We start from the raw sequence: 25,059 nt of genomic DNA, 5'->3' as shown, positions 1-25,059 counted from the left end.
CAAAATTACGCAACATTTCGTAAGTGCATGCAGACCCAAAATTACTCAAAAACGTGAATTTGTGTACAAATCCAATGCAAATAGTGTTCTTAGCCAAAATTCATAAATGTTTCATTATTTTTCCTTTTACTGCTTAAAATCAATTAATTTTATCTTGTTTATGGTCAAAATAAAGTCCCCGACAATTTCCATTGAAAAAACAATAAAAAACAAAAAGTCGAAAAACAAAGAAATACATTAGAAAATAGAATACATAAGAAAATAAATTTGATTTTGAAATTTTTTTAAAATCAATTTGATCAGATGCCTATCTAGAGTATGTGAAACAAAAATTAGCATTTCAGGGGCATTACTTTATTAATTAAAGCAAACTTATGATTTTAGGCATAAATTAGCATAATTAATGAGACATGAGATTATTTGCCGAATTTGATGTTATAGTTTTGTAGATAATGCCATGGGTAATGCGTGTGCTAATTTTTGTCGCAATCGCACGATCAACGGCCGAGATCATAAGGGGGGGCTGAATCAGCCCCCCCCAGTCTTTTTAGGCGTCAAAATAGCCCAGTCTATTTAGGGTTAACCTTACAAAGAAAAGTTCACTTTGATGACTATTAAGAAACCTCGGCTTAGTGTCAACCATGCGTTGATTGTGGTGAAAACTGGCATGCCCATTACCCATGGCATAATACACTGATCATGGAAACTTTGACTTTGTCTTTTGAGCCGTTATTATGGGGGATTACACTGTTTTCTTGTAGACTTCTCTTCTGCTTGTCAACTTTCATGTCAATATGGTCAACTTTACACAAATATCCATTCCTCCAAAATAGCAAAGTTAAAGGTGTGTACATGTATGTAACTCTCCAAACTGCACTTCTAGAAATCAACTGAAGTGGTTTTCACTCGGGTACAAGGATTTCAGTAGCTTATAGCAAATAGAAAAATTCACTACAGGGACATGAAATGCTCCCTAGGATTAACTAACCACGTTGAAGCAACTATGATTGAGGCAACTGAGCCACAAGTCTACCAATAATACCCGTCTTGTCACATCTTGAAGTTTATCCAGCATTCATACTTTGGCATAACAAGCATAAGAGAAGTGTTTGTTCACAAGTCTTTTCAAATCCTGACATTCAACCACGCTTTGCTGATTGTTCGTTCTCCTCGTCATCAAACTCTTAGGTTTAAAGAAATCCAGGCAATCGTGCTTCCCTAATTCTTGAGTTTCCTCCATCAATGAACTCTCATGTTTAACAAGTCTTTCAAATCCTGATATTCCACCACTCTTCGCCGATTGTTCGTTCCCTCCATCAACCAATTTGTATCTTTTAATAAAGTCTTTCAAATCTTGACATTCAACCACGCTTCGCTGATTGTTTGTTCCCTCCAACAACCAATTTGTATCTTTAATAAAGTCTTTCAAATCTTGACATTCAACCCCGCTTCACTGATTGTTTGTTCCCTCCAACAACCAATTCTTATCATTAATCAAGTCTTTCAAATCTTGACATTCAATCATGCTTCCATTGCTTGTTCCTTCCCTTCATCCCCTGTTGACAAACTCTCCTTTGTGTCATCCTCCATTTGTTCTCCCCCTTCCGACGAGACTCCGTTCTCCTCCTCCTCCTCTGGTGTGGTCTTCTCTCCTTTCTTTTCTGCATCACTGAAGACACCAACTTTTAAATCACCCTGAGCTCTCTCCCTTGCAAGCTTTTCCTTCAGAATGGAAGAAAAAAAGAAAATGAAAATAAAAATAATGGCTGGAATAGAACCTTAAATTCTACTTGTTATCAGGCTGGGTATTTTCAGCTACATAATGTCCCCTTGAGATCTCGGCTGACGACGAAACCAAAAAATCAGCACATAAGCCCTCCATGACATTATTTATAAACAGGAGTGTCACTAAGGCGAGCACATAATACGCTCACCTGTAACACAGAAAATGGAGTTGTGGGTCAATCGAGAAAGTGGAGGGTGGTGACTTCACCTTTTGACCTTCTGACCTAAAAAACAATAGAATTGCTAGGACTTATGCTAGTATCATACACACCAAATTATATGAGCCTAGATTCAGTTCAATTAAAGTAATCGCATTAACAAGGAATTCAGAAGTGTAAAAGGAAAACATGTCACTGTGATCTTGACCTTTAACCTTTTGACCTCAAAATCGATAGGCTTCCTGGGATCCATGCTAGTATCATACACACCAAATAATATGAGCCTAGGTCAAGTCAAACTGAAGTTACCGCATTTACAAGGAAAAGTTAACAGACGGACGGACACCGAGCGTGATACAATAATACATCCCGACGGGTGTAGTGTAAAAAATAAAACCCATACTTAAATGGTTCCATACAGCTGTATTATACAGTATGTAAGGACACGTGAAAACATTAATTCACTTACTCTTCTATCCTGATCAGCGAACCGTTGAAACATGTTTCCATAGATCTTCTTCTCCTTCTCATGGTGTTGTTTGAGCTTCTGATTACTGACCGTCAGCTGGTTCTTGGCTGCTTTGTTCTCCGGCTCCATCTCTAGAACCTTAAGGAAGTCCAGCTTGGCCTTGTCGAACTCAGAAAGATGGATGTAGGCCTGTCCCCGACGGAAGTAGCCTTTCACGCTGGTGGACTCCAGCTCAATAGCCTAGCAGAAGTCAATCAATATGGAGATTTCAGAATTCTCATCAATTCAGACTTAATTTTTTTGTTTTCAAGTATTCTTTCATTGCTTCTTCCAGTGACATTTGCAAAAAAAGGCATTTTTTATGATGGATAACACACAAGCATTTTATTAAATTTAGAGGAATTTCAGTAAGAGCTTCAAAAATAAGGTAAAAAACAATGCTTGCAGTTCAGGGGCTCACTCAAGCATGAGAATGATGTGCTTGTTGTGAAATCTCAGTAAAACTTTCAAGCAATCTGCAAAAAACTTGTCACAGAATCTCTTGTATCTTCTTTCCTATTCAAATTTGACAGTTATGAAGAAGGAGGATTACTCTTTCATACAAGCTAATTCAAAATTTTAAACTTCCCTACAGACTGTTGCATAAAAGAAAAACTCTGGTAATGTTGGTTTACTTCAGAGTTTTATTTATTTGCCAGAGAATTTTTTGGGGAAAATGTTTTATGCACCACTGAACAGGCCCATGGAGACTTATCGTTAGTTTCGAGGTGGGAAATAAGGACAATAAAACAAAAGAATGCTACATATAGTCACACGTTGACAGAATGGCAAAAATATATGCTTTTCGTAGTCCTCTTAACAGCTGTTTCACATGTATTTTGACTTTGGCCTAATTAAAAAATGTTAAAATCCATAAAATATTTTTCGACTTATTGCGCGGAAACCAAGTGGGGGCACGAACGGATGGACAGGGGAAACACTTAATGCCCTCTCCGGACTTCGTCTGCGGGGACATAACAAACAACATAAAAATGAATATATGGGACTGACCCTGTTACAATGACTGACAGCCTCAAAGAACTCTTCAGCCTTGATCGCTGCCATGGCAACGTTGAGGTTTGCCGCGAGCTGCATCGCCTCGGACTTCTTCTTCTGCTCCTCGTCTGTGATGGTTTCTGTCTCCAGGTAGGTGATGATTTTCTTCCATTGCTTGATAGCCTCTTGGTATTTTCCTTGCTGTTGATAAAAAATATATAAATAAGATAAATTTATGAAACCAGGCAAGATATGACTATGTCGGTTCAATCCACATAGAATAAGATTAATTTTGGATACATCACAAGAGATCAGAGAGAGAGGAGCTAGACTGAGTTTAGTTATAGGCCAAGTGGGATTGATCAGAATGGAATTAGACTGTGTGTGATTAGTGAAGTAGAAAATTAGACTTAAAAGATACATCAAGTATGATCAGCGCAAGTGGGATTAGTACCTGAGAATGATTTTTCAAGAGGGTCTGCCGGTTTAGAAAAAAAAGGGTTTTCAGTCAAAAATGAAATGTTAAAAAAAAAAATATTGACAAGCAAAGAAAAAAAAGGTTTTTTTTGCTCCAATATAGAAGCAATTTTGGACTATTTTTAATATTCTAGCATACCAAAATGATTTCCAGGAGGTGTTGTTAATGGCATTATACATGTAGCAGAGCTACCAAGTCTCACGCATTATGCGTGAGACTCAAGCATTTTGGACTCTTGTGCATCCCCTCAAATCTCTGTCTCACGCAACTATCACAGCCTATCCCCATATACTTTTGTACACAATGTCTGTGATCTCACTCAGATTCACAGAAAATCTCACGCATAGCTGGTCTTTGAACTTGGCATCTCTGATGTAGCAACCCAGAAAAATCTTTAAAGGAGACTTCAGCACCCCCGATTAACAAGGCAAGAAGATTAGACCCATGTATCAATACAAGAAAGTAATCAAGTATGCCTACCTTGAAATAATTAGTTCCTTTGGCTTTGACAATCTCAGACTGTTCAATCTTCTCACTGACATCCATCTCCCATGGTTCCTTTGCCTGTAGTAACAAACAAGGTTACATATCTCGAATTAATCCTAGTCATATCAGGGAATTCCCCTCAACACACACACTCTAATCAAGGTCACTGTAAACTAGATAGATTTTTGACTGCACACAGCTGAAATTTATGCCTCTGTCATTGCCAGATTTGAACTATACTCAATTCTGATATTGCATCAAATGTACATGTATCTAATCAAATCAACTGCTATTTTCAATCTGTTAAGGTCATAGCCACACCAGAAAAATGTTCATTTGAATAAACAGAGAAAAATCAAACAAGAATAATGCTAAAAATGACGGTTGTTCCCTACAAGTACCCAATTAGCACCTGTGTGAGAGTGGCAAATGGAGTGAGGCCTTGCCAAAGGACGCTGAGCCATGGTGGGATTCGTCGCGACACTACGGCGCTTCATGCAAATAGATGAAATGACTCCCTGGGTAAATAAGAGTTATCATATATTTCATTACTATACACTACTGAATAAAAGATGATTCACCTTTTCAAAATTCGTGAGTGTGACTTCATACGCTACATCAGCATTTCCTGGAATGTTGTATTCTGCATTGCCCTTTGACCCGTACGCATACTTAGATTTGACCTTTAACCTTGCCTTCTCTCCTTTCTTCATTCTCTTGATGGCGATTTCCAGACCTTCCACGATTCCTGCATCATTACCTAATCAAGAAAACAAAAGTTAGAAGATAAATGCCAGTTGTGGTGACGATCAAAATGAGTTCGTACAGAATCCAATGAAATGACCACCGAAGTGTCTGTCTGTATAAATAAAAACATGTGCCAAAGGATTCTTGAAGAAATTGTGTAATTGCTGAGAAATTAGCAAATGAGCATGGGATTCGGGTTAAGCGTCTGGCTGACATTCAAAGCAATAATAATACACTGTCCCACGTGCACTTATCTGTGTTGGTGATCTTCAGTGCGAACATTTTTCAGCATAGATTTCAAGATTTCACAAAGTTCAGTTTATGTAACTGTACTATATCTAGATCCTCGATGATATACTGACGATTAAGCCTGGTTTTACTGACTTTCTCGTGAAATCAGAGTTTACTGCAACTACTTTAATTTATGTTTAAGATGCAAGTCAGAATTAAATCAGAGGAATTTGGGTATTACTAATTCGGTGGTAGTCACTGATCAGCAGACAGCAGAGTGACTGGTTCAAATTCCACCGGTTCTTAGGTGCTTCCTAGGCCCTCTCTTACAATGAGTTGCTATTGGTCTGATCAACCACAACTATGGAAGGCCAGCAACGTCAACATCTAAAATGCATGTTTATACAAAATATTTTCTAGAGATGATGTATATTCACATAATCATCATTTTCTTGACAATTCAGTATGCTTTTTCTTTCTGTTTTCAAAGGACATTGTGCAACTTCCTAAAGAAAAATTATGACAGTGGTGGATTTTCATATACCTGAGGTTGTTCGGATATATTGTAGCTCTTTGTAAAACGAGGGCGCTGATATATTTTTTAGATCGTACATCCAATTTAACTTTCTGAGTGTGAGCCAAAAACGTAAGTATACATTATTAACCTTTTCGAGAATGCCTTCAGAATCCAATTTCTTTCAAGTTCCTGTGTACAGTACATGTACTTGAAATGTTATTTCATTCTGGTATTTGTCAACAATAGAAGTTATCGTTACATTAATGAACCATCAATTAAAAGATGCTGGATTCAGACTTAATTTCACCTTCAAGTCATATTTTCAAGTTTGAAAATCAAAATTTTATGTGAGAATGCAGAGGAAATTCTATTCAGCCTGTCTCCATTGAATGATACAATGTCCTCTCTACCTTTCACCTAATACATATTGATTTCTTTGTTGCTTTGCTTCCATTTACACCTGTTAATGAGCATACAATGTTTACCTTGACAGCCAATCAAAGCTCATCGTTTAGCGTCCATTGTCACTTACAGCTCTATTATATAATGTTTCGCTCTTGCGTTCTAGTTATTTTATGCGATTTACTCTGATGAGTGCATGTCCAAAAACTTCAGAAAGTCTGTTTTTTAAAGGATATTTTATGATTTCTTTTTATTAGAAATTTTGATAACTATTTTTTCATCATATCGTGCAGCCCTAGTGATTTTATAACTTCATGAAGGTACTATCAGCCTCCCAAAATAGCTAATGCCTTACCCTCTGTGATTGTGTATTTCACCTCTCTGTTCTCAAATTCCCTGCCATCGTACGATCCAATGATGTGTGCTATGGTATCAATGAAAAGACAAAAAAACAACAACAGACATTAATCTTCTAATTCGTTCCTTCTACATGTTCTCACCTTCCGAGGATGGAGACTTAGTTGAAACAAACACACTGCTAATAGACCCCACTGGAAAATTCATAGGCACTGCGTGTGCCTCATTGGCCACTGGCTGGGATACTCCCAAGGGAATGAAGGGATGTGCATACCTTGCGTGCGGGAATGACTGAATCCGACGACCAGTGTAATAAATCGGTAAACACTTGTCCAGCACTGTGTGAGCCTCATCAGCGACTAGCTTGAATACACTCTAGAGAATGGCACATTGGCATACATTGTATGTGGGAATGACTGAATTCGATGACTAGGGCTCCGTAACACAAAGCAAATTGCAAATTGAAAGAGCTGCACTGATTGGCTCCCGGTCAGTATTTTAAACAGAGTGCGCATGCAACAATGGTCTTGGTATTCAGCAATTGATTGCAATCCTTTGTGCTACGGAGCCCTGGGCCATATCTTAAAAAGAGTTACGATTGATTGGATCAATTGCAACTATGGAAAGCCAGCAAAGTCAACAGATGAAATGCATGTTTGTTCAAAAAAATGTATAGATATGAATGTATATCCATAAGGTCACTGATTTCTTGACAAATTGGTGTGTCTTCCTTTGTTTACAAAGGACATTTTGCAAATTTCCTGTAGAAAAATTATGACACAGATGGATTTCCATAGAAAGACAGGGCCCAGGATATGTCAGTGCCTAGATACATACAATGTATGTTTTAAGCGCATTCATAAATAATCTGATCATCATTATTAAAAAAGACACCACAAGGGAAGTCTTGACACTTCAGTGATTTCTTGAAACACTCCATTTCGCTCATGGGGAAGGGCGTCAACTAGCGTTGAGTAATAAAACCTTTGCACAGCACATCGGCTGTGTATAAAACATGTTGGAAAATGAGGGGGCTTGGGAGAGGGAAGAAGGCCGGCACAAGGGATAATTAGACCTTTATTTCCTCAGAAACCTCTAAATTCCTTTATATATATATTTTTAAAATTTGATTTGCCAAAATCTTATATCAAAATCGCCTATTCCTTCACCTCTCCATCATTTCCCTAATATGTTTTGTACACAACTAAAAAATGGCAATATAAAAATGTCTACTTATATCTTGGTCACATTTGCTCTCCGGCGGCCGTACGGCTAGTCGAAAACAGCCGTTTTATTAATTTTTATTCAAACCACCTATATGTATTTGGTACAAAAAATATTAAAACGGCTGTTTTCGACTCGCCGTACGGCCGCCATAGAGTAAATGTGACAAAGGTAAAGGTATAAATCAACGCTGTAGGGCGCTCTTCCAAAGCGTTTCATTACGGGCTCTATTGATTTCAATCCACTGGGCCACAACGCTCCAGTATTGTAGTATCTTTGTTATCAATCTATCTTACCTTCAACCTCTGCCTCATCATTGGGAGTATCATATCCTTCTCCTTCTGTCACAATACGCCGAACGATCCCTTCATCGTTATTCTCAGATAGATCCTCCCCTTTCCAGTCAAACAGCTCAACTTCAAATACCAAGGTAGAATTCGCTGGAATTTTCCCTTTACCTGGTCAAACAGATAAAAAGTAATTACAATTGCATACAAACTAGAATTCGCTGAATTTTTGCCTTTACCTGGTCAAACGGATAAAAAGAATTGATTACAGTTGCATACAAACTAGAATTCCCTGGTATTTTCCCTTTACCTGGTCAAACAGATAAAAAATAATGATTACAGTTGCATACAAATTAGAATTCGCTGGAAATTTCCCTTTTAATACCTGGTCAAACGGATAAAAAGAATTAATTACAGTTGCATACAAACTAGAATTCGCTGGTATTTTCCCTTTACCTGGTCAAACAGATAAAAAATGATTACAGTTGCATACAAATTAGAATTCGCTGGAAATTTCCCATTTAATACCTGGTCAAACGGATAAAAAGAATTAATTACAGTTGCATACAAACTAGAATTCCCTGGTATTTTCCCTTTACCTGGTCAAACAGATAAAAAGTAATAATTACAGTTGCATACAAATTAGAATTCGCTGGAAATTTCCCTTTAAATACCTGGTCAAACGGATAAAAAGAATTAATTACAGTTGCATACAAATTAGAATTCGCTGGAAATTTCCCTTTAAATACCTGGTCAAACAGATAAAAAATAATGATTACGGTTGCATACAAATTAGAATTCGCTGGAAATTTCCCATTTAATACCTGGTCAAACGGATAAAAAGAATTAATTACAGTTGAATACAAACTAGAATTCCCTGGTATTTTCCGTTTACCTGGTCAAACAGATAAAAAATAATGATTACAGTTGCGTACAAATTAGAATTCGCTGGAAATTTCCCTTTACCTGGTCAAACGGATAAAAAGTAATAATTACAGTTGAATACAAACTAGAATTCGCTGGAATTTTCCCTTTACCTGGTCAAACAGATAAAAAGTAATAATTACAGTTGCATACAAACTAGAATTCGCTGGTATTTTCCCTTTACCTGGTCAAACAGATAAAAAATAATGATTACAGTTGCATACAAATTAGAATTCGCTGGAAATTTCCCTTTAAATACCTGGTCAAACGGATAAAAAGAATTAATTACAGTTGCATACAAACTAGAATTCCCTGGTATTTTCCGTTTACCTGGTCAAACAGATAAAAAATAATGATTACAGTTGCATACAAATTAGAATTCGCTGGAAATTTCCATTTACCTGGTCAAACGGATAAAAAGTAATAATTACAGTTGCATACAAACTAGAATTCGCTGGAATTTTCCCTTTACCTGGTCAAACAGATAAAAAGTAATAATTACAGTTGCATACAAACTAGAATTCCCTGGTATTTTCCCTTTACCTGGTCAAACAGATAAAAAATAATGATTACAGTTGCATACAAATTAGAATTCGCTGGAAATTTCCCTTTTAATACCTGGTCAAACGGATAAAAAGAATTAATTACAGTTGCATACAAACTAGAATTCCCTGGTATTTTCCCTTTACCTGGTCAAACAGATAAAAAATAATGATTACAGTTGCGTACAAATTAGAATTCGCTGGAAATTTCCCTTTACCTGGTCAAACGGATAAAAAATAATGATTACAGTTGCATACAAACTAGAATTCACTGGAATTTTCCCTTTACCGGGTCAAACAGATAAAAAGTAATAATTACAGTTGAATACAAACTAGAATTCGCTGGAATTTTCCCTTTACCTGGTCAAACAGATAAGAAGTAATAATTACAGTTGAATACAAACTAGAATTCGCTGGAATTTTCCCTTTACCTGGTCAAACAGATAAGAAGTAATAATTACAGTTGAATACAAACTAGAATTCGCTGGAATTTTCCCTTTACCTGGTCAAACAGATAAGAAGTAATAATTACAGTTGAATACAAACTAGAATTCGCTGGAATTTTCCCTTTTACCTGGTCAAACAGATAAGTAATAATTACAGTTGAATACAAACTAGAATTCGCTGGAATTTTCCCTTTTACCTGGTCAAACAGATAAGAAGTAATAATTACAGTTGAATACAAACTAGAATTCGCTGGAATTTTCCCTTTACCTGGTCAAACAGATAAGAAGTAATAATTACAGTTGAATACAAACTAGAATTCGCTGGAATTTTCCCTTTACCTGGTCAAACAGATAAGAAGTAATAATTACAGTTGAATACAAACTAGAATTCGCTGGAATTTTCCCTTTACCTGGTCAAACAGATAAGAAGTAATAATTACAGTTGAATACAAACTAGAATTCGCTGGAATTTTCCCTTTACCTGGTCAAACAGATAAGAAGTAATAATTACAGTTGAATACAAACTAGAATTCGCTGGAATTTTCCCTTTACCTGGTCAAACAGATAAGAAGTAATAATTACAGTTGAATAAAAACTAGAATTCGCTGGAATTTTCCCTTTACCTGGTCAAACAGATAAGAAGTAATAATTACAGTTGAATACAAACTAGAATTCGCTGGAATTTTCCCTTTACCTGGTCAAACAGATAAGAAGTAATAATTACAGTTGAATACAAACTAGAATTCGCTGGAATTTTCCCTTTACCTGGTCAAACAGATAAGAAATAATAATTACAGTTGAATACAAACTAGAATTCGCTGGAATTTTCCCTTTACCTGGTCAAACAGATAAGAAGTAATAATTACAGTTGAATACAAACTAGAATTCGCTGGAATTTTCCCTTTACCTGGTCAAACAGATAAGAAGTAATAATTACAGTTGAATACAAACTAGAATTCGCTGGAATTTTCCCTTTACCTGGTCAAACAGATAAGAAGTAATAATTACAGTTGAATACAAACTAGAATTCGCTGGAATTTTCCCTTTTACCTGGTCAAACAGATAAGTAATAATTACAGTTGAATACAAACTAGAATTCGCTGGAATTTTCCCTTTTACCTGGTCAAACAGATAAGAAGTAATAATTACAGTTGAATACAAACTAGAATTCGCTGGAATTTTCCCTTTACCTGGTCAAACAGATAAGAAGTAATAATTACAGTTGAATACAAACTAGAATTCGCTGGAATTTTCCCTTTACCTGGTCAAACAGATAAGAAGTAATAATTACAGTTGAATACAAACTAGAATTCGCTGGAATTTTCCCTTTACCTGGTCAAACAGATAAGAAGTAATAATTACAGTTGAATACAAACTAGAATTCGCTGGAATTTTCCCTTTACCTGGTCAAACAGATAAGAAGTAATAATTACAGTTGAATACAAACTAGAATTCGCTGGAATTTTCCCTTTACCTGGTCAAACAGATAAGAAGTAATAATTACAGTTGAATACAAACTAGAATTCGCTGGAATTTTCCCTTTACCTGGTCAAACAGATAAAAAGTAATAATTACAGTTGAATACAAACTAGAATTCGCTGGAATTTTCCCTTTACCTGGTCAAACAGATAAGAAGTAATAATTACAGTTGAATACAAACTAGAATTCGCTGGAATTTTCCCTTTACCTGGTCAAACAGATAAGAAATAATAATTACAGTTGAATACAAACTAGAATTCGCTGGAATTTTCCCTTTACCTGGTCAAACAGATAAGAAGTAATAATTACAGTTGAATACAAACTAGAATTCGCTGGAATTTTCCCTTTACCTGGTCAAACAGATAAGAAGTAATAATTACAGTTGAATACAAACTAGAATTCGCTGGAATTTTCCCTTTACCTGGTCAAACAGATAAGAAGTAATAATTACAGTTGAATACAAACTAGAATTCGCTGGAATTTTCCCTTTACCTGGTCAAACAGATAAGAAGTAATAATTACAGTTGAATACAAACTAGAATTCGCTGGAATTTTCCCTTTACCTGGTCAAACAGATAAGAAGTAATAATTAGAGTTGAATACAAACTAGAATTCGCTGGAATTTTCCCTTTACCTGGTCAAACAGATAAGAAGTAATAATTACAGTTGAATACAAACTAGAATTCGCTGGAATTTTCCCTTTACCTGGTCAAACAGATAAGAAGTAATTAGTTGCATACCAACTTTCCTAATACTACAGTGTAGTTTTGCATGATATTGGTGAGTGTCTCATAATAATAATGATAATAGTCAGTTCTTGTATAGTGCATGACAAATAACGTCTCTATACGCTTCCAAAGGACTTGGATATTATTACCCTGGCTGTAGCTCAAGCAGTTTTTACGCGCTTGGTATTTCAAGGAATAAATTCCTGCCACGGACCCATTCACCTAACCTGGGTTGAGTGCAGCACAATGTGGATTAATTTCTTGCTGAAGGAAACTACGCCATGGCTGGGATTTGAACCCACGACCCTCTGTTTCAAAGTCCGGAGACTAACCACTGAGCTGCCTGTGAGTTAAGCCCACAACACGCTATATGATCCAATGTGACATGACATTTAACCAATCGCATTTTCCATTAAATTTGTAAGTTCAAACAAGTAAACTTGTCTTACACTACCAGTCAGCTATCTTTGATTCACCAAAAACAGAGAATAGATCCAAACAACAAATCAGTGGACCAAGTCTATTGTTCTCTGTTTTTTTAGGCCTATAAGTAATAGTGGGTCAAAGACTGGTAGTGAATTTGAAGTTCGGAGCAATTCTACATTTAGGTATTAAAATTACAAGTCTGCTTTGTGATTGGAATAAAGCCGAAACTGGATTCAGATTGCTACATTATATCCTGTTTCACTATATTAAACTGGATTTAATGTGGAGGTTTACCATTCACCATGTGTAATATGAAGAAGGGAAAGGAAATACAGGCAGAAAAATTTAAATGGAAAGACAAGAAAGGATGCAAAAGAGAAATTAGAGGTATTCTTTTCTTGAAAGTGAAGCCTGCTACTACTCAACTACTCAAGCAGCCTGCTACTACTCAACCATCGCTACTCAAGCAGCCTGCTACTACTCAAACCATCACTACTCAAGCAGCCTGCTACTACTCAAACCATCACTACTCAAGCAGCCTGCTACTACTCAAACCATCGCTACTCAAGCAGCCTGCTACTACTCAAACCATCACTACTCAAGCCACACTCAGCTCATCTCATCTGGTTTACAGACCTTCTCAGGACTTCACTCACTTATAAGAAGAGTTCCTAATTTCTCTTTTGCATCCTTTCTTGTCTTTCCATTTTAATTTTTCTGTCTGTATTTCTTTTCCCTTCTTCATATTACACAAGGTGAACCATAAACCTTCTCCATGTTATAAACTCCACCATGCAAACCTACAAAGATCATCTGAACTGGATTTGCTTTCATTTCCATCGCAATTACAATATCAGTATTCATACGATCATTTTTATTTAAAAATGATTCTGAATACAAATGGAATATGTTCCGAGATGGTAAATCAGATCCATGTCATAGTCATACGCATTATAACTTACAAAAATCTTCCTGTATATAAAATGGTCCCAGATCTGCTAACTCAAGAACAAATGAAACAAAATGTGGACTTGGACAGTATCAATACTGACTTAGATAAAAAAAAAGGATTCATTTCAACATTTAAATTTCTGCTTCGTTTACATTTAGACTCGAACCAACTTGTATGAGTTTATCACTTCGTAGTCCCACTTACTTGTTTTGCCGTAGGCATATTCTGGTTTGCATGTGAATACAGCTATCTCTCCTCTTCTCATTGTAGCAACACCCATATCCCATGCTTTAATTACTTCGCCTAGAGAAGCAAAAGAAAAATGATGAAGATTAAGAAAATTGAAAAAAAAATAAATATTCCACAGGTGAAAATAATCAAACTTTTGACTCAGAACCCCATTCCTGCTTTAACTTTTGTATTTGTGCCTGTCCCCTTCTTTCTGTTTCTTCTTTCATGCAATACACTTACTTTTCATTCACCAGTCTAAAAGAATTTCAAGTGCATAATGCAGATTCTGTGCCTGCAGACTACTATAAATGCTGATGATTATTTTTGGGGTAAACATTCATTACTTTCATTTCATGAAATCAATATTCTTTCAATCTCCAAATTGGCAACAATCATCAATGTCCTATTTAGATTCATACTTAAAAATAGCATAAATTAATGAACATTAATGACAAGGCAAATGAATGGATTTCAGAAAAATTTGCCACTTTGCAATTTAAAAAGTTTTTATGTTGTTTTCATGGCATTGCCTACATAGATTGTAAACAAGCAATGACAGTTATAACGTTTTTCATCTGGAACTGTACCGCATACACCATACTGAAAATGGTATATCTTAAAAATTATTTTATTTTAATCTTTCTAGTTATACTTTTCCTTGCAGTAGTTACTATTCTGGATAATGAGAACCCTACCACTATGGGCTAACCAAGATGAACATTCATTGTAATGTCCATTAATACTAATTAAATTCATTGAATTTTTGTTAATTTTCATCCAATGCAGATAAAACTGAATCCTTGGTCACAAACCTTTCCCTAAGGTGAAAGAAAACTTCTCATTCCTCGACCGACTCGAGTCAAACAAGGTCCCGTCTGTGAGACTACCGATATAATGAACAAAAACTTTATCCCCCTTTAATGGGCGATCTTCCTCAATGGTATCACCCTCTTTCCTAATAGCCTTTAGGACTCCTCCATCGCCATTAGGGGTGACATCTTGTCCAGTTCCAAGGAGGGGATCAGGAAAGGGCTGATATTCCTCTTCTGTTGTGGTGGATGGTGTGACCTTGTCGTTCGTCATCTTCAACTCTTATTGTCGACTGAAAATTTGAGAAGGAAAACTTAATGATAAACACTTTAACCAAGGTACCTTGCCTTTATGGGACATCACTTATATGTTGTGAATTGCAGGGGGGGGAAGTCAATAATTGAGACTCATTATTAATGTTGACCATCTTCTTTGCCAATGCACATTAATCCTCAAAAGGACAATCTTTAATCCTACTTAAAAACATAGATTAAAAGTATCAAAAGAAAGCATATTTCTATAGACACAGAGTGGATGTATGAACAATAAAGTCTAACCCTCGATGAATTTGCTGTCTTCTTCTTTGTTTAGTTTGGCTGGCAACCAGTCAAGAATTTTTCGCCATTGCTTTTTCGGGCTTTTTCCCCTTTATCTAAGTTATTTTTCCTATACCCTTCCCTTTCCCTTCCTTCCTCCCCTTTCAGATCCTTTTCCTTTCTCCCTCCCCCCCTTATTTCCTGTTATTTTTCTCTTCTCTTCCTTTCATTTCTGAAAATCAGTCCCTGGTCACATTGTCAAGATGATAATTGATAACGATGTAAGCAAATACTTTTTTTGTATTTTAAATAAATGTTTAGTAATTTGAGAATTGCACAGGGACAGATAACAGGCTCCAATATCCTGTATTTAGTCATTTTAAGGGCAAACCAGTTATGTAGACCAAATATCCATTTAATTTGATAGTAATCCACTATAAAATATAAAGAAATGTTCCCTTAACAGATTTTTAATTTACAGAAATTATGAATTGATTCGGAGGAAATTATTCCAGAAAAAAGACAGGAAGGGAACATTTTCTCCCCAGCATTCGGTCACCCTACCCACTTGTTCACTGCAACCTGCCTGCCTGTAGGGAATCTACATGTAGATCGATGCAGTACACAACAAATGAAAAATTGTCATTCAACAATCTATTTCTAATAATTACATGTATAAAACATAATCAAAAGAATTTAATACTTCACAGATAAATAGTTGCACTTGAATCTGAGAGTGCAAAAAAAAAATCTGAGAGTGCAAAAAAAAACAACAACAAGCATTTGTCTCAAAGAACAAGAGAATACATAAGTGAAACGTGGTAACATACGTTGTGGTTGGTAAACCTGGGTGACCCTATAACCATAGAGATGTATATTGACACTAGAGTAATTGCTCGCATTGACGCGCGCGTAATGCGGCTGTGATTCCATGTATTGCGCAGCCGCCATCTTAAAGAGGGCAAGAGCGCGGATTTATAACACACGGCTCTATGGGAGAATATCACATATTTCACTTTTTTACATTATATTTTCAATTTAATGCTGTATGCAACGTTAAAATCACAAGGCAAAACATTTTTATGTTAAAATATATGATAACCATGCATATTTTATAAAGGAGATGGACTGAACATCCAGAAAACGGGGGAAAACGACGAGGTCGACTGAGTAGTAGTTATTCAATATATAGCATATACCGGGAGCATATACCGTGACAAGAGTGTCAGATAAGGTCAACTTAACACTTTAGAGTGTTCATATGTTCTCTTGATTTGGTGCTCATTTGACACTCAGTGTTCAAGCAATATACTGTATTGAAACAACACTTAGAGTGTAAAATAAACACCCAATACTCAGAAGTGTTGAAACAACTTGGTGCTCATTTGACACTCCGGCAGTGTTCAAGCAATATACTGTGTTGAAACAACACTTAGAGTGTAAAATAAACACCAAATACTCAGAAGTGTTGAAACAACACCGTGACAGGTGTTGGATAGAAATATTTTAACAAAAATTAGTTACACTTCACTGGAGTAACTCAACACTGTCTGTTGTTGGGGTAGTTTAAAAAAAATACCCTAGTGTTAAGTTACACCGTGAGGCTACAGGTGTTGAAGAACTTGAAATCGGACACCAAATGGTGTGAATCCGAACAGTGAAACAACACCAAAGCTGGTGTTGGTATTTTTTTTACACCAATGGGTGGTTTAAACTTTCGTTTAAATGTTCGTTTCTGCAGGTGTTCGAGGGTGTCAAATGAACACCAAATGGTGTCAACTTCATAACGTTCTCCGACTCGTGTTCAAATCGAACACCAAGACTGGTGTTGATATATTTTAGCATCCTAAATGTTGGTAATCTTAACACCAGTGGCAGTGTATAACTCCAACACCAGATTGATTGGGCTGCTAGATTTAACACCCGTGGTGTTAAATGTAGCTATAACGTCGCATAGTCTCCAATATCATATTTAATTATCAGTGATTAATGATTTCTACTTTAATTTCCTCAAAATTAACTGAAAGGAGGGGAAACTTCAGACCAAGCCCTGATCTACATCATATAATGCACGATGAGGGACAGCAACCTATTTTTCCCCCGTTTTCTGGATGTTCAGTCCATCTCCTTTATAAAATATGCATGGTTATCATATATTTTAACTTAAAAAGGTTTTGCCTTGTGATTTTAACGTTGCATACAGCATTAAATTGAAAATATAATGTAAAAAAGTGAAATATGTGATATTCTCCCATAGAGCCGTATGTTATAAATCCGCGCTCTTGCCCTCTTTAAGATGGCGGCCGCCCCGAACATGGATTCACAGCAATTTGATGAAGTCCGCCCTCTAGTGTCAATAATATACATCTCTATGCCCTATAACCCTACACATGAGGGCCGTCTGCACCATCCCGAGTTTTCAAATTAGCGCGCTATTTCTCATCCGGCAAATTATCCCGATCTGAAAAATCTCGAGATTGTTTGTAATGCAGACGCAATTATCGCGCTAGTTCATAGGATTAATCTCGAGATTGCAATCCCAAGTCAACTCGGGTTTATTTGCAAAATAGCGCGCTATTTACGAATTATCGCGCTAATTCGTAGGTGCAGACGCACTCGGGTTTGGACTCGGGTTAATTTATTCATGACCTTCAGTCCATAATGCAATTCGCGTTCCATTTCCGCCTTGGTAAAAACATAAACAGCGATTATACCGAACGCATGCGAAAGTCAACTTTATCATAGCGTTCATCAATTCCCCAATCAGCAACGATGGTGTCAAGCCCCCCGTGAATGGATTTTGGGAGAGACCAGACCGATGGGGGAGGCGCTCATTATCTGACGATGGTCATAGTCAATAACAATACTGACAGCATTGTCGTCTTATTCCTTCGCAAAATGTGAGCAAATAGCATTTCTTTCCTCCCCCCCTCTCTCTCCCCTCTGTCTTTGCCTCGGAGTCCGCCATCATATTAAACGAAGAATACTTCACTCGCTTATAATTATAGCGCGGCTGAATTGTTGCATAACAACGGTCGAATTCGGCGAAAGAGTACATGTACTTGATTGCATATCGCGGGAAGTTATTCAAAAGCGCGGGCCGTTGAAACTCCAAGATCGAAAGTGCGCATGCTCGGAATATCCGCCTGTTGCCTCGCTCGAGCAAGAATCGCTCTTCGTGCGATGGTGGAGACGGAGTTTCTTGAATCTCGAGATTAATCGCAAAGAGGGCTGATCGGGCTAAAATCTCGAGATTGAGCAAACTCGGGATGGTGCAGCACCGCCTATGGAGTCCTAAGAATGTAACACTTCAGAGAACAAGGTTATGATAAATAAGGATGTAACACTTCAGAGAACAAGGCTATTTTATCATAACATGGTTCACTGAATAAGTAATCCCGGTATTTTTCCTCTGATCTTTTCAACTTCCATCCTCTGGCATCACCTTCATCATCCTCCTCCTTTTTTTTGTCTCTGTTTGAGATATGCTTTTAAAATTTACCTTAAAGAGAAATTCCCATAGTTGCAGTAAACACTGATTTCATGAGAAAGTCTGTAAAACCAGGCTTAATTGTCAGTATATCATCGAGGATGAAGATCTGGTACAGTTACATAAACTGAACTTTGTGAAATCTTGAAATCTACGCTGAAAAAACGTTCACACTGAAGATCACCAACACAGATAAGCACACGTGGGACAGTGTATTATTATTGCTGGAATAAAGACCCGACGGAAGTGACCGAATCCGCGCTTATTTTGCTTATTTCTCAGCAATTACACAGTTTCTCCCAGAATCCTTTGGCACATATTTTTTATTCATACAAACAGACACTTGGGTGGTCATTATATTAGATTCTGTAAAAAGTCATTTTGAGATCGTTACCAAAACTGGAATTTATCTTTAAAGATAAATTCCAGTTTCGGTAACGATCTCAAAATGACTTTTCACAGAATCTAATATAATGACTACCCAAGTGTCTGTTTGTATATGTGCCAAATGATTCTGGGTGAAATTGTGTAATTGCTGAGAAATAAGCAAAATAAGAGCGGTTTCGGTCACTTCCGTCGGGTCTTTATTCCAGCAATAATAATACACTGTCCCACGTGTGCCTATCTGTGTTGGTGATCTTCAGTGTGAACGTTTTTCAGCGTAGATTTCAAGATTTCACAAAGTTCAGTTTATGTGACTGTACAAGATCTAGATCCTCGATGATATTCTGACAATTAAGCCTGGTTTTACAGACTTTCTCATGAAATCAGTGTTTACTGCAACTACTGGAATTTCTCTTTAATTAGCAACATTGACTAGAAAGGTCCAATCTGTCAGTCTCAGACAGAACTTCGGAAGCTTAAAAATTTCACACAATTGCAAGATTCGCCAATCTCCGCGCTTTGTTGGGAGAAAGGGAAACTCTATAGAGTTCTATCCTCAAGTACAAGAGCCTTGGCTTTGTGATGACAATCTCAAGATCATATTTAAATAAAATATCAATCATCACAAAGTGCTTGCTGGTTGACCTTGCTTGCCTGGCTTGGTTAGATCAATCCCCTTACATGTACCACTGCAAACGTACTGGCAACCATGGCCTGAGCCTGGCATCCAATGATCTATGCTGTAAATAATTTGTGTCATCATTTTTTAGGTTTTTCTTTTAGCCCAAGAAAAAAGTAGAGTAACTTCACATTACAATCCAATGCCATACTCGATAATGAGAGCAATTTAATACGTGATTATAAATTTATAGATAGAAACTATTATTTAACAAATCAATTTAATCCATGATTATATGAATTATTATTATAAAAACAAAATTTCGGAAAATACAAAAATGACAATTAAACAATTATCAACATAGCAACTATTAATATTCAGGTTATATTTAGATAATTTTTTGACCTCCATATGAAGTCAAAATTATCCGCTCGCGCTCCACGCTCACATTTGTAATTTTGTTCCTATTTTCAAAGTCTAGACTAGGGCGTGAACCAAAAAATGCTAAATTCCTTGATTTGGCCACCTGGACCAAATTTACGCTTGCTGCATTACTGCCTGATTTTTGTTTAAATCAAACTTGATAATTCAAGGAAATATCTATGAATTTCAGGAAATTTGGGATTCAGTCTCAGGAATTTTTTTAGGACTCAGCCTCAGGAGTTAAGAGCTGTAAGTTAATAACACTGGAGTGCTAGGACGTCACAACGAGAATCATGACATGACATGATGAATGAACCAGAAGTTACCGGTACTTCTTTTATTTTTGGTGGGGGCACAAACCGTATATACCGTATATGGAAGTCTTTCCAAGGGTACTTGGAAAGACTTCCTTATGTCCCCTCCACTAATTTTAAAAAATACTTTTCCAACACCCCCTTCTTTCTTTGTCTGTTTTTTTTTTTTCTTCTTGCTTCCGGTGGGAACTTGGATTCGAAACTCTCGCTGCATAACGGTTATCGTGTGTGTGTGTGTATTTGAGTTTTGTCAGACGTGTATCAATCAGATATGATTATTTACGTCTGGGACCGACCTTTAACGTCACCATCTGAAAGACATGACCAGGGCTGGAACCTCTGCATCAATTTGTAACTTCCCCACAGCTTGAGGCGCACACAACGCCCAGTTATCGTGTGTGTGTGTATTTGAGTTTTGTCAGACGTTTATCAATCAGATATGATTATTTACGTCTGGGACCGACCTTTAACGTCACCATCCGAAAGACGTGACCAGGGCTTGAACCTCGAACCTCTGCATCAATTTGTAACTTCCCCACAGCTTGGATTACCGGCGCACGCAACAACGCCCAGTTGTATCCATTCCATTCCATTCCATTCCTTGTTTTTATTTGGCAATAAGTCATAGTTGACTAATTTTGCCACTCACTTTATAAAGATTTGGGAAACGATTTAATTGAATATTATTTTCATTTTTTTTTTTCAATTTTTTTTCTTCCCTTTTTTCAATCATTTTTTGTATATTCGTTCCTTTTTTTTTCTATGAAAAAACGAACAAAACAAAACATTTAATACTATAAGGTCGTTGATCGATGATCTATGTGATATTATATGAAAGAAAATCATTCTAACAAGGGGGGGCTAACATTTTAACAGGTTTTCTGTATATACTCTGAATTCTCAGTGTACCAAGCATCAATTTTGATATATTTGTTTTTTTTTCTTACAATTCAATTAATCTCAGTGGCCTTGGATAATTTTCTGGGGTTTATTGACCCATATACATAAAGACAGAGGAAGAAAAGATTTATGAGATCAAGAAGTGATAAGATATGGAAAATGAACTGATTTGGAATGACTGAAAGAGAGACAGGCAAAGAAAGAAGAGCCCCCTCCCACACCCGTACCAGAGTTACGGGGTTACGACTGTCCACCGATATTACGACTAGTCTACTCTCCAAGAGTATTGGGTATTTATTTTTCTGACTAAATAAACAGATGCAATTGGGAATTACACACACTCAAATTTTTGACGGAATAAAGCTAGATTCTATATTTTGTTTTTTTGGTATGTATCCAACTTTTCCTTCTTAAATCTCTGCCTATCATATGTTAGATAATTCTTGATAAACCTTCTACATATTTTTTTGCTGGCCAAATCGTGGTTTGGGAACCACTCGTGGATTTGTGTACGCGCACTTGTTAACAAAGTGAATTGAGGTGGAAATTGGGAACCGTGCGTGTGACTGAATAAAGCGCTGCTGTATGAAGTGGACGGTGGTTCCCAATATTAATAATCCAATATCACGATAATGCCTTTTTGTTCAATTTTAGTGGAGGGGACATATGCATAGGCGGATCCAGGGGGGGGCCCGAGGGGCCCGGGCCCCCCCTATTGGCGGAGCAAAAAAAAGAAAAAAAGGGAAAAAGAAAGGAAAAAAGAAAAGGAAGGGAAAAGAGAGGAGAAAAGAAGAAAGGCAAACATAAGAGGAGGAACATGATTGAATAAAATAACATGAGGGGAAGTCTTTGAAAATAATTTTTTGAAAATTCTATTTGTTAGGATATAAAATTTTCGCTCGCGCTTTGCGCTCTTATTGTCTTTCAGGGGATTTGCATATCTTGCTCAATATGGAGCTTGAAATATCAAACTTTGAAGTCAATATACAAAACATATTTCAGCTGGGATATTAACTTTAATTATTTTGTTTGATTTACAAATTGATTTTCAAAAAGTGCTCTGTAAAAATGTGTGTGTTGTGGTCTGAATATTATCATTTTCTGCTTGCGCTGGGCGCTCGCAAAATTTGATTTGTCAGGTACCTATTACTTTCCTGTATTCCATAAAGTTCTCAAAAAGTTCCCTATTCAGGTCAAATTGTCAAAACGTATCAGCTAGCGCTGCACGCTAGCATTTTGCTTAGTGAGTTATGTATCCCAATATTATTTCTAAATCAAACTACTTTGATGACAGTTTATCAAAAATTTCGGCTCGCGATTTCCGCTCGCATTGATAGATATCATGCATTTTATGCATAATTACAAAAGTGCTTTAAATGTCCAGTTTTCTGGCCATAATATTAACAGATTTCGCGCTCTCATACTTAGGAAGAGAAATAGGATGATAGTCATCACTTTCTTATGATGACATAATATTCCGGTCCTATGTAAAAACTTAAAGTAATAATAATAAAATACATCAGCTCTTTTTTAACTGTCATCCATCACGATTCACAATTTTCCCACAATTTGTTTGCAATACAGAGCTTAAATTGACCCTTTGTTAGATGGGAATATCATATATTTTTAGCTCGCGCTTTGCGCTCGCTTTATTGATTTTCATGATAAGAAAGGTACTTAGAATGCAAAATTCTAGGTCGAAACCTAAAACACGCGTTAATTCAGATATGCAGATTGTTCTCTATTTAAATCATTATCCAGTTTCAGATCACAATATCAAAAAGTGTCTGCTCGCGGATAAATAACTTATCCTTTTCATGATGTACAAAACATGAATAGAGTGTCCAGAATTTTTCCGCTCGCGCTTCGTGCTTGCATCAATAAAGTTTAGTTTAAATACTTAGAGTCCTTCCAAGATTACAAAAAGTGCTTAGCATTTCCATTATTCAGGTAAAAAAGGTCAAAAATTTTCAGCTCGCGCTTCGCGCTCGCAATATTTGAATGTTGAAATATGTAACGTCTTCATGGCTAAATGCAAGCAGTCCATAACAGGTACAATTTCGAGCAGTTCAAAACGTATACAAAAATTTTCTGCTCGCGCTCTGCGCTCGCATTATTAATGTAAGGAAGATCCCCACTTACTCATCCTTTTCATGATTTACAAAACTAATTGAATAGAGTATCTTGTTCAGTAGATCTAAATCTCAAAATTTCTTGCTCACGCTTTGTGCTCGCATGTTTAATTATATACCTATTCTGTTAAACAAAAGTGCTAAGAATTTCCATTCCCTAGGTAAAAAATGTCAAAAAATTTCGGCTCGCGCTTCGCGCTCGCATTATTTCATTTTTAAAAATGTGTAACGTCTTCATGGCTAATTCCAAGCAAGTATTTAACAGTATCCTTTCCATCACTTCATTTCTGCTCACTCTTTACGTTCGTAGTAATTATTAACTTGCATGCAGATCTTTTTTTTTTCAGGAAGACAAAAATTCCCAGAATGTTCAAAATTTTTAGGAAAAAGTTTATAAGATTTCCAAAAAATTTAGCTCGCGCTTCGCATTATATAAATAATGGTTATGGTATTATACATTTAGGTTTCATAAGAATAAAGCTAAGAAGTGACCATTAGCCCCTTCAAAGAAACAAAAAATCCCGGCAAAAATCATATTCGAGCGGCCGATCGGGGGAAATATGGCTGAAAAAATTCCGGGCCCCCCCTATTGGCAAAGGCTGGATCCGCCCCTGCATATGGAAGTCTTGACGGGTACTTTTCAGTGTGATGTTGATTGATATTACAATTTATAAACAGCACGAGCCCTCCGCAAGTATTCACCATTTCCATCCACCGCCGGTTCACGATCTTGCACTAGCCGTCGCAGTCGGCGGGGCTGAGCTCCGTGACTCGGGCTCTGTCTCCGAGCGTACGGTACGGTACTACTGGTACTAACTAAGTCTAAGCCTGTCAAATCATAATTCATGCAAATACAAACTACAAAGGGGATAGGATTAGGGGGTGGAATACGGCAAGGCCACGGGGTCTAATTGTAAAGCTGATAATTAAACTGCAACTTACGAAAGACTAGATGGAAAACCGATGATGAGAATGAATTCAAACTTGCTTTTCTAACTTAGATTCTAAGATGAAAGCGTCGAAACTTCTCGTAAAGCGTAGGCTAGCGCGGTCACATTTTACGATATACCGGTATACCGTACGCGTATTTTTTTTTTACACCACTGCTCCGCCAAAATATTGAAAAACCCCACAGAAACGGCTCGCGCTAGAGTCTAACACGTTGACCACACACGTTTCGTCGTGCACATCTTGATTTCGTTCAATAGTCATACAAAACAAACCTTATGATTTCAATATAGATATATAGCTTTTTAAAAGCGTTTAGTTTGTAGAGACCTAATCGCACTTATGGCACCTCCAGACATTCAGATACATGAAACAAAGAATTAGCGAGGGTTCTTAGCTGCAGATAGACTAGATTTCTTTTCTTCGTCGACTAAAATTTTCACCTCTCTGATCTTCAGCACTCACCCTAGCTCTCTCTCACTCTCCAGCATTCTCCGTTCTGTATTTGGGCGACAGTGGTCTTGCCCAATACAAAAAACCTTTATTTTGTTGTCATTAAATTAGGCACAATCACTTTGGTCTGTATTTATTGATAAGTA

General features: G+C 36.8%; 1 protein-coding gene across 1 annotated transcript; it reads right to left on the bottom strand.

The window, feature by feature from the left end:
* Positions 1–916: 916 nt before the first annotated feature.
* Positions 917–24,539, bottom strand: LOC121421113 (peptidyl-prolyl cis-trans isomerase FKBP4-like). Its single transcript, XM_041615749.1, has 10 exons — positions 24,455–24,539; positions 14,717–15,006; positions 13,878–13,976; positions 8,186–8,347; positions 6,664–6,732; positions 4,993–5,171; positions 4,406–4,489; positions 3,463–3,648; positions 2,413–2,652; positions 917–1,722 (listed from the first exon to the last, which is right to left on the bottom strand). The coding sequence occupies exons 2-10, from the start codon at positions 14,985–14,987 to the stop codon at positions 1,522–1,524; spliced, it is 1,491 nt and encodes a 496-aa protein (XP_041471683.1). The 5' UTR covers positions 14,988–15,006; positions 24,455–24,539; the 3' UTR covers positions 917–1,521.
* Between the last annotated feature and the right edge of the window lie 520 nt (positions 24,540–25,059).

The sequence above is a fragment of the Lytechinus variegatus genome, chromosome 9 (genome assembly GCF_018143015.1).
Source record: "Lytechinus variegatus isolate NC3 chromosome 9, Lvar_3.0, whole genome shotgun sequence".
Classification (NCBI taxonomy): domain Eukaryota; kingdom Metazoa; phylum Echinodermata; class Echinoidea; order Temnopleuroida; family Toxopneustidae; genus Lytechinus; species Lytechinus variegatus.
This window is presented reverse-complemented; position numbering and strand designations above follow the sequence as displayed.